At 51.2% G+C, this 15,394-nt stretch overlaps 1 protein-coding gene across 2 annotated transcripts in view; it reads right to left on the minus strand.

Annotated features, from left to right (window-relative positions):
* Window positions 1-7,943: 7,943 nt before the first annotated feature.
* The window catches only part of LOC123353432 (proto-oncogene vav-like), a 54,971-nt gene continuing 47,520 nt past the window's right edge, over window positions 7,944-15,394 (minus strand). Inside the window, exons 21-27 of one of the 2 annotated variants that reach the window (XM_044994506.1) lie at window positions 12,944-13,009; window positions 12,263-12,294; window positions 11,897-12,013; window positions 11,139-11,226; window positions 10,675-10,789; window positions 9,733-9,884; window positions 7,944-8,663 (exon numbers count right to left, since the gene is read on the minus strand). In XM_044994506.1, coding sequence (XP_044850441.1) covers window positions 8,610-8,663; window positions 9,733-9,884; window positions 10,675-10,789; window positions 11,139-11,226; window positions 11,897-12,013; window positions 12,263-12,294; window positions 12,944-13,009 — 624 coding nt within the window. In that variant the 3' untranslated portion in view covers window positions 7,944-8,609. The remainder of the gene's footprint in view (window positions 8,664-9,732; window positions 9,885-10,674; window positions 10,790-11,138; window positions 11,227-11,896; window positions 12,014-12,262; window positions 12,295-12,943; window positions 13,010-15,394) is intronic. The other variant, XM_044994505.1, reaches the window with a different exon arrangement.

The raw sequence follows: 15,394 nt of genomic DNA on the forward strand, positions 1-15,394 counted from the left end.
CAGCACCTAGCGTATTGGGGCCATGACAATAACCTTAATAATGTATTGATTAACAACAACCAAGCATTCATAATCAACATGCAACAATTAATAACAAACCACTAATAATCAAATCCACACAGTACAAACACTAATGAATCCTTCATTAGTAGCCATTTGTGATTAATAATGAAAACACCCCAGGGATACCAAGCGTGGCAGCCACCGGTGTATTAATAGATTTGGAGGCAACGGTGAACATCTAGTCTGACTTCCTGTGTGATCCGTGCGATAGAACTTCCCTGAATTAATTCTTGTTTGAACAAGAGCAGATCTTTTAGAAAAACATCCAACCTTGATTTAAAGATTTCTAGTGCTGGAGAATCCACCACGGCCCTTGATAGGTTGTTCCGATGGTTAATTGCCCTCGTTGTTAAAATTTGTACCTTATTGCCAGGATGATTTTGTCTCGCTTCAACTTTCAGCCATTGGATCTTGTTAGACCTTTGTCCACTAGACTGAGAAGCCCATGCTCAAATATTTATTTTCCCTGTAGGTACCTATAGACTGGGATCAGGTCACCCTTGAACCTTCTCTTTGTTAAGCTAAATAGATCGAGCTCCGAGAGCTACAAGACAAGCTTTCCAATTCTTTAATCATGCTCATGGCTCTTCTCTGACCCCGCTCCAATTTTTTTGACGCCCTTCTTGAATTGTGGACCCCAAAACTGGACACAGGATTCCAGCCGGGGTCACACCAGGGACAAATACAGAGTAAAATAACCTCTCTCTCCAACTTGAGATTCCCCTGTTCATGCATCTCAGTATCACATTAGCCCTTTTAGTCACAGGGTCACAGTGAGACCTCATGTTCAGCTGATTATCCACCATGACCTCCAAGTCTTTGTCTGAGTCACTGCTTCTCAAGATGGAGCTGTAAGTATGGCCGACAGTCTTTGTTCATAGATGTACGTCCATATATTTGGTCACACTGACATGCATATTGTTTGATTGCACCCAGCTTACTGAGGGATCCAGATCTCTCTGTATCCATGACCTGTCCTCTTCCTTACTACCACTTCCCCAATCCGCATCTTCTGCAGACTTTCACAATAACGATTCTACGTGTTTTTCTGGGTCATTCATCAAATAAGCATTTAGATGAAAAGTCACAGATCTGGGCTGAACGCCCATCACTGAAAGACCCTACGACCCCTCAGAGATCCCAACACAATGACAATTATTGTTGCTCCTTTTCAATCCGAGCTGCTAGTCAAATTTCTGGGCCCAGGGCATCTTCCAACTGGGAGTAGAAACTGATGATGGACTCTGGTATTTCCTATGTTCCAATCTGGTTTGGTTACAAGTCCTGCTTCTTCAAATGCAGGAGGGACCAAAAACCAGGGGTAGCTTCTTTTCTTTACAAAAAACAACAACGAGGAGTCCTTGTGGCACCTTAGAGACTAACAAATATATTTGGGCATAAGCTTTCGTGGGCTAGAGCCCACTTCATCAGATGTTTTAGCCAACAAAAGCTTATGCTCAAATAAATGTGTTAGTCTAAGTTGCCACAAGGACTCCTCGTTGGTTTTGCTGATACAGACTAACACGGCTGCTACTCTGTAACCTTCTTTTCTTACAGTCCCAAGCCTCATTAGCCAGCACCAAACCCAAAAGCTGGTCTTCTCCCAGGGTCATTCAAACCATGCCTACAAGCTCCTGTTTGGCTTTCTTCCTCTGTCTCTGAGTCTCCCCCAGTTTCTTGTCTGCCACTCCCCCCGCAGCTAGATTAATTCCATGCCTAACAGTCTCACACACACATGGTCAGAATAATAGCCAGGTGGAACCCTCTGCCCACACGATGCTAGTTTCTGGGCAGATTCCATCCTGCCTTGTTTTAGGGGGGCGGGGGCCCGACAGGGTCTCTTACAATTATCTTCACATATCAATTTCCATGAGGTTTTAACTCAACCGGTAACAAGGATTGATTGCACCCACGAGCCTCAATCATGGATTGGGCCCCTGCAGTGCTAGGTGCTGTACAAAAGCAGAACAAGAATACAGTCCCTGCCCCAAAGAGCTTAAGTTAAGTTAGTTTGTTTTTTGCCAAGCCCCCACTGGAAGAAAATAACACAATTCCTTGCAAACTTACCTATAAGGTGGGTGATAAGCTGCTTCCTCATTATGCCACTGCCTTCTCTTACCAGGCAAGAAAACTGCCCCTGCTTTATCTGGTTGCGATCTTTCTCAGAGGAAGTTTGCAGAATGACATGGTTTTTACTGGGGCTTCCTTTCAGAGGTGCTTTAGCTCAGCGCTCTTGCTCTTGTGACAGTTCTTCCTCTGCCCAAGATGATCTCTGGGCATCTACTAAGTTTATTATCAGAGTAGCCAAATAACACCCCTGCAATGGACAGGAAACAACAGGGGAAGTTGCAGTCTTATCTCTTCAGGAACTGAAAGTGGGACATGGGGTGGGGAGGTTGGTCTTATCGTAGACTCATAGAAGATTAGGGTTGGACAAGACCTCAGGAGGTCATCTAGTCCAACCCCCTGCTCAAAGCAGGACCAAACCCAACTAAATCATCCCAGCCAGGGCTTTGTCAAGCCTGACCCTAAAAACCTCTAAGGAAGGAGATTCCACCACCTCCCTAAGTAACCCATTCCAGTGCTTCACCACCCTCCTAGTGAAATTTTTTTTCCTAATATCCAACCTAAACCTCCCCCACTGCAACTTGAGACCGTTACTCCTTGTTCTGTCATCTGCCACCACTGAGAACAGCTGAGCTCCATCCTCTTTGGAACCCCCCTTCAGGTAGTTGCAGGCTGCTATCAAATCCCCCCTCACTGTCCTCTTCTGCAGACTAAACAAGCCCAGTCCCTTCTGTGACGTTGACCTCCATAGTGTTTAATGGAAATATGTTTATGAGCGTGAATATAATGTAACTAGAATATGCTTTATGCAAAAGGTCTCTTGTAAAGTATCATTGCAAAGCTTATAATCTACTGAGTGTGTCCATCCTGTTTGTATGTATGTATCATTCTTGTATCTAAAACTAGAAATAGAAAGTAGACCTCTGAGGTCCTATTGTAATTATGTGGGCCTTTAATGGTGGCTTGGAATCTTGATGGCTCCCACTGGTTGTAAATGGGTTTATTTACCTGCACGCCTTCCTGTGTACCTGACACGGGTTATGAAGAATGAGGTCTCACAGGACATGTGACCAGGTCACATGATACTGGAATCCCATCTTAAACCTGGTGCTTTTCCATTGAGAAGGAGGGGTGGGGACCCAGAGAGACAAAAGATTCCCGCCTTCTGCCAAAGATATATAAGGGGGTGGAACAGAACACCCCTGTTTTCCACCTGTGTTGCAGCAGGCTAGTGAAGCTGGCTCAACAAGGCAGGGTTCTGGAGTCCCAAGCTGGCAGGGAAAACAGGCTCAGAGGTAACTTCAGCGCATCAGGTGATAGTCCCAAGGGGGGTCTCTGTGACCGAACCCATCACACCCTCAGCCTCTCCTCGTAAGTCAGGTGCCCCATGGGGCTCCCTGATCATTTTCGTTGCCCTCTGCTGGACTATCTTCAATTTGTCCACATCCTTTCTGTAATGGGGGGTGCCCAAAACTGGAAGCAATACTCCAGATGTGGCCTCACCAGTGCCGAATAGAGGGGAATAATCACTTCCCTCGATCTGCTGGCAAAGCTCCTAGTAAGGCAGCCCAATATGCCGTTAGCCTTCTTGGCAACAAGGGCACACTGCTGACTCGTATCCAGCTTCTCGTTCACTATAATCACCAGGTCCTTTTCTGCAGGACTGCGGCTTAGCCAGTCGGTCCCCAGCCTGTAACAGTGCATGGGATTCTTCTGTCCTAAGTGCAGGACTCTGAACTTGTCCTTGTTGAACTCATCAGATTTCCTTTTGGGCCTAATCCTCCTTGTATGGGCCTAGGAGAGTTCTGGGTCTCTTCCTAGCTCAAGATCTAACAGGTAGAAAGGAAGCTGGAATTTGGACATGTGGGTTCTCTTCCCAGGGCAGTGTTATCTAGTAGCTAGAGCATGTGAGTAGGAGTCAAGATTCCTGCCAGAGGACGTTCATGATTTCAAACTTTTTTTTCCATTCCACTTGTGAATGAAACCAAAAACTTTCAAAATTCTCAGTGAAAAAAAATTTCAGGAGGGAAAAAAAACATTTGGGGGGTCAATCAAAATGTTTCATTTCGACAAAGGTTTTTTTCATTTCAGTTGCTGCTTCAACAATGTTATCTTGTGTTACAACACGCACCCACCATAACACAAAATACAAATTTCAAAAATGGACGTCATTTTGAAAAGAAAACGTGAACCATTTGGCTCCGAAAATGTTAAAAATGAGACATTGTTGGAACTTTTTTCTCTGAGACAAAATTTTGGTGAATCCAAATGTTTCCCTTTCGAGGGAACTGCAGTCTCCAGTGGAAAAAGGGTCAGTTGGACTTTTTCCATTCAGTTCTTCTCTTGGGTTCTATCCTCAACTCAGGGAGGGAGGCTGGGAGTTAGGACTCATGGGCTCTCGTCCCAGTTCTAGGAGGAGAGTGTTACCTAGTGGTGAAAGCACAGGATTGGGACTCAGGGAAAGAACGCAGAAGTCATGCTCTGGGAATATACTCTATTTATCTCAGCATGTCTCTTGGGGGCATGGCTCTAACTTTGAGAGCATGGTCTAGAGGTCTGAGTACTAGACTGGGAATCCAGTGGTTTGCTTGCTAGTCCCAGCTCAGCCATTGACTTGCTGTGTGACGCGGTCAAGTCACTGCTGCTCCATGCCTCAGTTTCCCCAGCTGTGAAATGGGGCAATGATACTTAAGAAAAGTGTTTTGATATCTTTGGCTAAGACACACCAATGTAACTGCCACGTAGTGTTACTGGGGGTATTTTCTTGCCTGAGTAAAGAGCAGGTTTTGTGGATGTAGCCAGAGCTAAGGGAAACAGGATAATAATGTACAAGGGAGGGCATACTGCCATAAAGCTATATGCTCAGGGGGTGGATTACTGCTCTGGGAAGGGGAGGCTGAGGGGAGTTGGAGCCCAGAAGTCTGTTGTCATATTTCATCCAGGATGTTTTTCATCATCAGGGCTTATTTCTGAGGCCGCTTTCTCAACAGCAGAGCCCATAGATGGGTAGACGCTGTACCCAGCTGCTTACGACGTGGCTAGTCTATGTCGGGATTTCCCCACATAGATGACGCCTGAGATGCGAGCGCTACGTGCCCGGGAGGGCTGGACAGAGTGCTGAGTAGGGAGAGCTCAAGGAAAGCTTTGTGGGGCTGCAAGAGGGCAGGAGACAGGACGATGGGGGCAGTCCATGGAGACATACATGCAGCTAGGTAGATGGCTGTTGCCACTGGCTCAGCCGTCCGGCCTGCAGAGGCATTCAGATCTGGAAGCCGGGTCGGGCCCTCCATGCTTCCCTGGGACACACGGTTGTCCCACTTTTCCTTTGCTGTTCCGCCAGGAGCCCTGAGATTCGCAGGAACATGGAGGGGGGAACCAATTCTGAGACCGCCCCGTCTGCAAAGCCGGGAGGGGACCGGGATGACATCACAGCTAGAGCATCAAGCCGGCCCCTGCCTGTGCAGAAACTGACAAAATGTCACTTTGGAAAAGTGCTGAGTCAGTCACGGGCAGAGCGTTTCCCCAGAGCCGCTCTCAGAGGAGGGGAACAGAAGGGGCTTGTCCAAGGGGCAGGATGGGTGGTGGCTCAACCACAGCCTCGAGCCTGAGGACACTTGGGTTCTATTCCTGGCACTGCTGCGTGACCTTCGGCGGGTCTGTGCCTCAGTTTCCCCATCTGTAAAATGGGGGCTGAGGCTGACTTCCTTTGAAATAACAAGTGCCATGTGCATGCTAGGAGTTATCAATGCTGGTTAATATTAATTCCTGCTGCAGCCGTGCCAGCATTCCCTCGGAGCTGCCCTGTGCCTGGCATGGAGATGCCAGCGGCAGAGACGGGCTGCCTGGGAGCAGGAAGCCCTTGGGGAGGCAAGGAGACGAGCGACCTTTCTGGCCTGGTGGGGCTTGTTTAAGCATTTTGTTTTTCAGGCCAAGGAGACATCTGCTCAGGATGTTACACCTGGGGAACAGGGCTCTGGGGTGGGAGCAGGGCTGCGGGGGGGGGCTGGCAGTGTACAGGAATAGGGCAGGATCCGTTTAAATAACGTGAGCCCTCGCTTAGTGCTCCCCGTGTTCTGGTTTAGATGCCGCCAGAGCAGCCGGGGATGCGTAGCCGGGCCTCACGCGCTGGTGAACGTGCACCAAGCTGGGCCCCAGCTGGATCGTGTTATTTTTATTGTGTAAAGCCCCAAAGGCACAATGGGGGGGAAGGGAGGGGGGATGGGAAAGGGCGCCTGGCCAACGCCCGCAGGGATAAATGGCAGCCCAGCCTCTCCGATTAACAGGCAGGGTGGTCCAGTGGTTACAGCATTGCACTCCACAGACCTGGGGTCTCTTTCAGGCTCGGCCACTGACGCTGGCTGAGTCCCCGCCCCGCACTGTACCTTATCTTCCCCCTCTGATTCTGGGCTAGTCCGGTTAGCCTGGGAGCTCGTAGAGGTCAGGACCGTGTCTCAGTAGGTGTTTGTGCAGCACAATAATTAGCACTTAGAGCACATTGCAATGGAGACGAGTATCACTCACCCCATTTTACAGTTGGGGAAACTGAGGCTCAGGGATCTGGCAGCATAGAAATAGAAGCCGGGTTTCTTTGGTAGCAGTCCCGTGCCACCTGCTCGCCCACACGCGCACACACACCCCGAGACCACAGTGTTCTTCTTGAAACCAAGCGCTTCCGTTTTCCTTGGGTTTCCTGGAATATTGCACAAACTGAAGACCAGGGGAAATGCTGAGCCAGGGTTGAACTTACCAGCAGCTCAGCAAAATGCTGTACTGTATTCTGGCCCTGTTCCCAACACTCTCCCACCCCACGTTTCTCTCTTCCCAACCCCCACGGCTACTGGGCCTACGCCGCATTTCCCTGTGTTGTGTGTTTGTGGGGCCTAGCGGGCAACCCGCTGACCTGCCATGCCCACAACTTGGCTTCTGTGCTTGACTCTGCTGCTGGGTGATGTGGGACAAGCTGCTTCCCTGCCCTGTGCCTCAGTTTCCTGGGAGACCCACATTATCACCACCAGCACCACATCACTTGGCGGTACCAGCGCCATCTAGGGGTAGCTACTTTGGATGCTAACGCAGAACTGGGCCTGGCGTGGCTGGGAATTGATGCTACCGGGTGTCCATGTGCCCAGGATCTACCCTGGTAGCTCGTCCCTATGGACAATGCACTGCAGAGCCAGTGGAGCAGAGGGGAGGAAACCCTGCGTGGCCTGGGGATTAGGCAGCACAATGCAATGAAATGGATGAGTGACGTTTCCAGCTCGGGGGGTGGAACGGGGACTCGTGAGTTAGAGGAGAATGGGATTCAGGACTCCTGGGTTCTCTTCCCTCTTCTGGGAGGGGAGTGGGGTCTAGCTGTTGCAAGGGTTCTCAAACTGAGGGTCACAAGGTCATGGGGGGGTCGCAGGCTGCCACCCCCCATGCACGCCGGTGCTCTATGCAGGGCTGACAGCCCAAGCCTTTCAAAGCTGGGTGGCCAGAGAGCAGCGGCTGCTGGCCAGGCGCCCAGCTCTGAAGGCAGCGCTGCCTCCAGCAACAGCCCAGAAGTAAAGGTGGCATGGTATGGGGGGGGTTGTCATTTTTGGGGGGGGTCATCACAGCCTGAAATATTTTCAGAGAGGGGCACACCCAAAAAAGGTTGAGAACCCTTACGTTAAAGCATGGTGGGAGAATGGGAGCCAGGACTCCTGGGTTCTCTTCCCAGCTCAGGGAGGGGAGTCAGGCCTAGTGGTTAGAGCGGGGGGGTGCCTCTGAAAGTCAAGACTCCCAGTTCTAATGCTGGCCCTGAGAAGAGACGTTTAATTTAGAGCGAAGGGCTGAAAGTCACGACTGCTGGATCTAACCCCAGTGCTGGGAGGAAGTGTGGTCTGGTGATTTAGAAGAGGGGCGTGGCTGTCAGGACTCCTGGGTTCTGTTCCTGGCTCATAAAGTGACTTGCCAGCAAGACGCTCCCCCTCATGCCTTAGCTCACCCTGCTGACCAATTCAGTAAAGGGTTAATGACAATCGCATGCGCCTGGTGCCATCTGGGTTCTGCCTATGCTGGAGGGAATATAAAGATGGCAGTGGGCAGGGTGGGGACAGCCTCCTACCCATTCACGTGGCAGCAGCCCTCTGGGCTCCAAACACCTGTGCCTGATTGGGCAGCTGGATCCTGGCATGGACTGGAGAGAAAAGGGCTCTTGGGTGCAGGGTGACGGCCGCTACATCTCCAGCCCGTCCACCCATTCAGTTTATTCAACACAAAACTTCCTTTACATGCGTGAGATAAGGGAAAGAAAAGAGGGATCCGAAAGTTCATAAATTAATAGTCCCGGGGCGCTACTCCCCGCCGCACTTCCGCCAACACAACATTTCTTCCTGCTACAGAGACCCCTTCCGGGCCTGGCTCCGCTTGAGCTCACGATCTGAGTGCCATGCAGGGTCACGAATCCTGTGGGTCATGATCTCAGGGGGGTGGAAAATTACACAGGGCTCCAGACCTCAGCAATATTCCGAATAATCTTCCTCCACGTAATTCGCTGGGAACCAGCCAACCTAGGAGGGGAAAACCCAGTGAGACATGGAATTGTTATCACAAAACAGCCATTGGAACATGGCCCATGTGCTGTATACGCATTGCTGCCCTCTTCTGGATGGGATGGGTGCTGCTCACCTGTGTGTCATAAGCCCTGTACTGCTAAGAGCTAACAGGGATTCTCCTGTAACTCAGCTTGTTTTTGTGTGCTATCCCCAATGCTGTGGTGAGATCTGCTGGCTATGCCACGTGGCACAGGAGCCACTATCATGACGCATGAGTAGCTGGGATTGAACTTTGGATCTCTGGATCTAAAGGCACCAGTCTCTACTGCTTGACCTAAAAGCCCCAGCTCCATTAGCTGGCTCATCAACCGCTACAGTCCCAGCCACCACTAGGGGGAGACAAAGTGCCACTGAAGTTGGCCAGTTGGCCATAGCTTTCTTGGCATCCCATACTCACACTAGGTGTTCATTGTTACCTGATGCATCAGAATGTGTGAGCGCGTGGGTGCACACATGTGGCGCGATCGTGCATGTGCATGCATGTGGGGCGGATCGTACGTGTACACGTGCATGCGTAAGGAGATCGTTTATGGGTGTGTGCACATGTACATGCACAAGCGAGAGGAATGCAGGAATGTAGGCGTGCAGTGATTGTGTGTGCGCGAGCACATCTTTGGGTGCGGATTGCGTGTGTACATGTGTGGATTGTGAGTGGGGGTAAGACAGAATTGCTGCCCTCTGCTGAGTAGGAGATGATTACACCAGCTCACAAGTGTGTTTTGGTGTGGGGGCGGGGAGTGCTTGCACAGAACTCTGCCCCCTGCTGGATGGAATATGTCAGCACTGCTCACATGCATGGGTCTATATACACTAGAGAGTGGTGTGTGAATGTGTGTGTGATGGGATTACACTCTGTATGTGTAGAAGTGCAAAGAACGCTGCCCCCTGCTGGATGGGATATGTCAGAGCGGGTTGTGTGCATGTATGTGTGTGTAACACTGCCCCCTTGTGGACAGGCTATGTCAGGCCTGTTCTGCTGTATAAGGGGGTTGTAATCCCAACCCCCGCTCGGCGATGCACTCACCCGGCCGTAGATCTCCCCTTTCCACCAGCCCTGCTGCCCTTTCTTGCTCAGGATCTTTATGATGTCGCCCTCCTTGAGCGTCAGTTCCGTCCGGTCCCGCGCGCAGAAATCGTAGCGAGCCTTCGCCGACCCAAAGTACTTCAGTCCTCCTGCTGCAAGGGGACAGACCCACGCTAGAGACAGCTGTGCCAGGACCGGACACCCTCAAATAAAGATCCACCCCTTGGGTGGGATCCTGGGAAGCGAGCGGCCCCCGGAAGCGCTCGTCACCCACCACATGGCTGGAGGCAGGGATCGCATGGGGAAAGATTGGCTCTCTCCCCTCCTGGGGCTCCAAGGGCTTGGGCCGCAGAGGGTTAATTTCGAGAGACCACCAGGGTGGAGTCTATGCCCCAGCCATGACCCACAGGAAAGAGGGTACCACTGCTGGGGGCCGTGGCCGCATGACTCCTCCACGCTGTGACATCTCCCATCAGCACTAGAGGGGCAGCCCAGAATATCCCCCCTCTTCTTTGCAACGGAGCCTTTGCCAGGTCCGGCAGGGAGCACAGACCACCCTCACCAGCTGGGGGCTGCCCCAGCCCCTTTACTGGCATTTCGACAAGCGCCCACATGCCAGCAGCTGACCAGGGTGAGCGATTCGAGCTGAGCTTGGGAAATGACAGGTTTTGCCTCTCGACATTTTTTTCCTGGTTTTGTCAAAATGTTCCCATTTTTGTTGAAAACCCTGGAAATCAGACAAAAACTAGAAGGGGGGAGCAAAAATTTGGGTTGAAAAGCCACCGTCCCTCAAGAAAAATGTTTTAGGGGAAATTTCCATCCCACATGTGCCCGGTCATGAGGATCTATCCCAAGAATCCTGGGGGCTGAGATCCTGCAGCGCTCGGGGGGCGCTCGAGGTCTCCCCGCCCTGGCTCCAGCGCTGGCCCCCGAGCACCCTACCGGGAGGTCTGGAGATGGCCCTCTGCTCGGGCTCCTTGAACGGGAACTGCAGCGTGGTGTCGAGGGTTTTGAAGCAGTCTTTCAGGGAGTTCTGCTGGTAAAACTCCACCAGCTCCTAGGGAGGAAGCACGGAGAGGCCCTGAGCGGGCAGAGATCCCTTCTCTCCTGGAGCAGGAGCAGAGACAGTAACAGCTGGACCCCACTCCCCTGGCACCCCCAGCCAGAAATAGAACCCAGGAGTCCTGACTCCCAGCTGCCTCCTCTTCTAACCCACTAGCCCCCACTCCCCTCCCATGGCTGGGAACAGAACCCAGGAGTCCTGGCTCTCAGCCCCTCCTGCTCTATTCAATACACCATCCTGAGGGCTAAGCGGCTGGTGTTGCACTAAGCATTCCCCCAGTGGCCGGAGCCTTCCAGTGAAGATGGAGTTGAAGCATCGGATGCAAAATCCGCTCAATCCTTACTATGAGTCCTTTGAACGCCTTCTTCTCCGTGATGCGGTACAGGCCCTCCGACGTCAGGATCTTGATGTGTTTGATTTCTACGTTAAACCTGGGGGCACAGACACCAGCTCTCAGGGGGCCGCTGGTTTCCTAACGATCTCTACAGCTGTAATTTTCCAGTGTATTGCACCTTTAAATTTCTAGCTGTCTGCTCTCTGGGAGGGGCAGAGCTTTGTGCATGGAGGGTAAATGCAGATTGTTACAGAAGAGAGGCACACACTATACTCTCTCTCATAGGGTCTTTCAGAAAGCACTAAGATGGGGATCTGGCCCCACCGACTCCAATGGAGTGACACTGATTTATGCCAGCTGGAGCTCTGGCGCTAGGAATACAGGATTCTCCATAACGGCACAGCTCTGGCCTTGTATCACCTCAAATGGCAAGCACATCCAGATGGAAGATCATCATATGCACTGGAGCAGGAGGCACTTTTCCCTGCTCCCCGAGCTGGTGCTTTTGGAGGTGCTATTCTTAAATATCTAACCCTATCTTCTTAACTTACGAAGCAAATTACCTTCATAAAATCATGAGGTGGGGAGTCCCACAGGTTAACTACCTGTTGCATATTTACTTTTACCAGGTGGGCATTTAATTTTCCTAAGTGCCCTCTGGTGTTTGCATTCTAGGGAAGGGCCCAAAAGAGTTCTCCCTGAGAGGCAGGCTATTCACGCACACAAAGATGTTGCTCTGTAGAAGCTGTTATTAAGGTTAGGATTACTTGATGCTGATGGCAAACTCGGCCGCGTCCTTGACCCTCTGCCGCACCAGGAACGTGCCGTCTGAACGGTTTGTGAGGATTTGCTCCGCCTCTGCTCTCTCCATAGGTCCCGCGTACCTGCAAGTAGGGAAATCCACACAAGAGTTATTACTTGGATCTATGATTCAGCCACTAGATGTCGCTGTGGGCTGTATGCCACACCAGCGAGGGTGTGGTCTGGTAAACAATGGAGACAAAGCTGGAACTCAAGCTGGTTTAAGACAGTCTGTGATTTCACAGAGCATAGATTCACAAGGCTGGACTCCAGATTAAACAGCAATAAATTATGTAGATGCAGAAATGTTTCAGTTCTATCATTTTACTTACCAAAGATAAGCAGAAAAATCTGGGGGAGGATTCTGTGGAGGGAAAAGAAAAAAGTTTTATTTTCTTGCAGTAAATAAAACAGAGAAGAGTTAAGTCTGGCCCAGGAGATCTGATGTCAGTGCTCTGTTATTCTGGAGTTTCATTTTTCTCCCAGGGTCACATCACAAATAATTCATTTTTTAAAAAATATTTATATTATGGTACAAAGAATGGGGCCCCACTGTGCCAGGTGCTACACAGACCAGGGCTTCACTGTCCCAGGCACTGCACAGACCTTCCCCAAGATCAGGACCCCAGGGCCCCGGGTGCTGCCCAGACACAAAGTGAAAGACAGTTCCTGCCCCAGACAGCATGTACACAAAGAAAGAATTATTATACCCAATTTAAAAATGAGGAGCTGAGGTACAAGGAGATGAAGTGACTTGCCCAAGGGCCCACACAGGCAATCTGTGGCAGAGCCAAGAATTTCACTCACATCTTCTGAGCCCCACTCCAGCACCTTACCCACAAAACCCACCCTTTCTTCTGCTGCTAAGCGCCCTGGATTGCAGACTGACATCTGCCCTTTGTCCCCAGAGCAGATAAAACCCACCGAAACTTGTCTAAGGAATTTAGAGACCCTACAAAAACATCCAGCGTTTAACAGCTAATTGAGCAAACGTGAAAGGAGTCGCTACTCACACACACATACGGTTTGACTTTTTGGCATGGGAACCAGCCGATCTCGTTCGTGGATGTGTTTCTGCCCTGCAAAGCGGAAGCCAATGCACGTCAGATCTATTGTAAAGAGCTATCAGGGAAGAGGCCAAGGCGGCTGCTCTTGGCCTGGTTTGCAGAGGGACTATCGTAGGCTGGATGTTTAAGCCGAGAGCAGAAATATTTCAATTCGGCTATCCCAACGTGGTGTTTCTTGGGAATTGTAGTCTGGTTTTCTCGTGACCCCATTTGCTTTGCATCAGACTCCCTAGCCAAACTACTTCTCCCAGGATGCACCATGATCAGGGCCTCCCATGATGCAACTGTCTCCCCTCATCATGAGGGCAGACTGTGGTGCATTATGGAAGATGTAGTCTGACCAGGAAGCCTGGCCTTTGGAAGAGAAATGGGAGCATGAGGCAACCAAACTACAACTCCCACAAGGCACCAGGGCTACATTCCCCAACCATAATATTTATTTTTTTTTGCCCCAAAGTTGAACATTTTGCACAGGAAAAATCCCCCTTTTTCCAACCAGTTCTAGCCTGAAGGCCTGAGCCAACCCCCAGTGAAGTCAACGGGAGTCTTCTCCATGGGCTCCAGTGGGTTTTGGATCAAACCCTGCCTAGCACTCAGCATCTCTGATCAGAGCCAGCACCGAGATCAGAGCCCCCATTGTGCCAGCCACTGCACAGACCCTGATTGAGATCAGAGCCCCATCATGCCAGGTGCTGCACAGACCCTGACTGAGATCAGGGCTCTGGGAATTAACTGGGAGAAGACAAGGCATGGGTGACCCTGCCAAAGGGGGCTACTTATTGCTGCTAAAGCCCGAGGTATAAACACAGAGACACTGAAGGCAGGTTGGACACCAGGGCTGCTGGACGGGGAAGACCCTGTGGTTCTCTCTGGTCTTCACTGCCTGGCATCACCACTAGGAGGAGTCGACCTCCCTCTTGGCCTCATCAGGAGAGTTGAGTACCCGGCTCAACAACTAGCCACTTTCAGAAGCGGCCTGGATCAGTTCTGTTTCATCATTCGGTGCCTGATGCTGCCCGGCCTCCTGAACAACAAGAGGCTAAAGCACTAATTGATTTATGCTGCTCTCCTCTTTGACAGCTGATTTTAAAGACACCCTTCCCCACCATCATTTCTTACCATGAGCTCTGTAAGATCCCAGCTACGGTCATCAGCAGGGCTTGACTGCTGGAATGTCCGCACTGACAAACAGACCCCTCCCACTTGAGCTAAAGTGAGCTCCATTAGCCAGCTGCACTAACTTGCGGCATCTTGAAAACTGTATTGCAACTGTACGCTATCCCTTTAAATGCTCAGCGGGTAGGGGCGGTGTTCCTAGTCCTGCTTGTGGGCAGGGAGCTCTGTAGGAAGCTCTGAGATGTGGGCCTAGCAATAGTTAGATTGCAGCCAGCCAGCCTAGAGTAAGGTGGGGCAAGGCCGCCCAGAGTGCAGGGGGCAAGTGGGGCAATTTGCCCCGGGCCCCGCAGGGGCTCCGCGAGCCCTAGCTGAGAATCCCTTCCCTGGCTAGAGGGGCCTTTTTAATTTTTACTCACCTGGCGGCCGTCCAAGTCTTCAGCGGCACTTCAGCGGCGAGCCCTTCACTCACTCCAGGTCTTCGGCAGTACTTCGGCGGCGGGTCCTTCAGTGCTGCCGAAGATGCGGAGCGAGTGAAGGACCCGCCGCCGCCGAAGACTCGGAGCACCGCCCGGTGAGTACAAGCACCGCAGCGGGTGGCGCCTTTTTTTAACGTCTCCTCCCCCGCTTTGCCCCAGGCCCCCTGAATCCTCTGGGCGGCCCTGAGGTGGGGTGAGTTATTTCTCAGGGAGAAGCCTGTTTTGTCTCTCTCTGTTTTGGAGTTCTTGTGTGTTATCATTCTGGATTCAAAGCAATAAAGTTGTGTTACACTGCAACCTTCCGGCAAGAGTATTCTGGGTTTATCTAGTTTCTTGGTTTGCATGCCATGAACGTAACAGTAGTCAGACTGTTACCCTCTGGATGGACCAGGCATCAAAATGGGATGTCCTCATGGGGCAGAGCCCTGTGGTTTTGGAACCAGAAGTCCCGGCTTCAAGTCCCCGCTGACTAAATTTATGTGCAATTCCTCTAGTCCAGCAGTTCCCAAACTATGGGTCGCGACCCCAAGTGGGGTCACACCATCAGCGGATTGGGGTGCGAGTCCAAGTGAGTAGCCAAACCAAATCTAAACATGTCTGGAACCTGCTCCACAAAATGGCGTCCTCTGTGCAGCATGACCTTGTGCATACGAAGCCGTGCCACACGGAAGATGCTGTATTTGGTTCACCCTCCAGCAGCGGGTCTAGTGATGTAGTTATGGGGTGGTAGGAATCAGTGGGATTGAACGTTCAGGAACCGCTGTTCTAGTCAGTGTGTCTCCATCAGGGCACACAGAGTGATGGG

This window comes from Mauremys mutica, chromosome 20 (assembly GCF_020497125.1).
Source record: "Mauremys mutica isolate MM-2020 ecotype Southern chromosome 20, ASM2049712v1, whole genome shotgun sequence".
NCBI classification, from domain to species: domain Eukaryota; kingdom Metazoa; phylum Chordata; order Testudines; family Geoemydidae; genus Mauremys; species Mauremys mutica.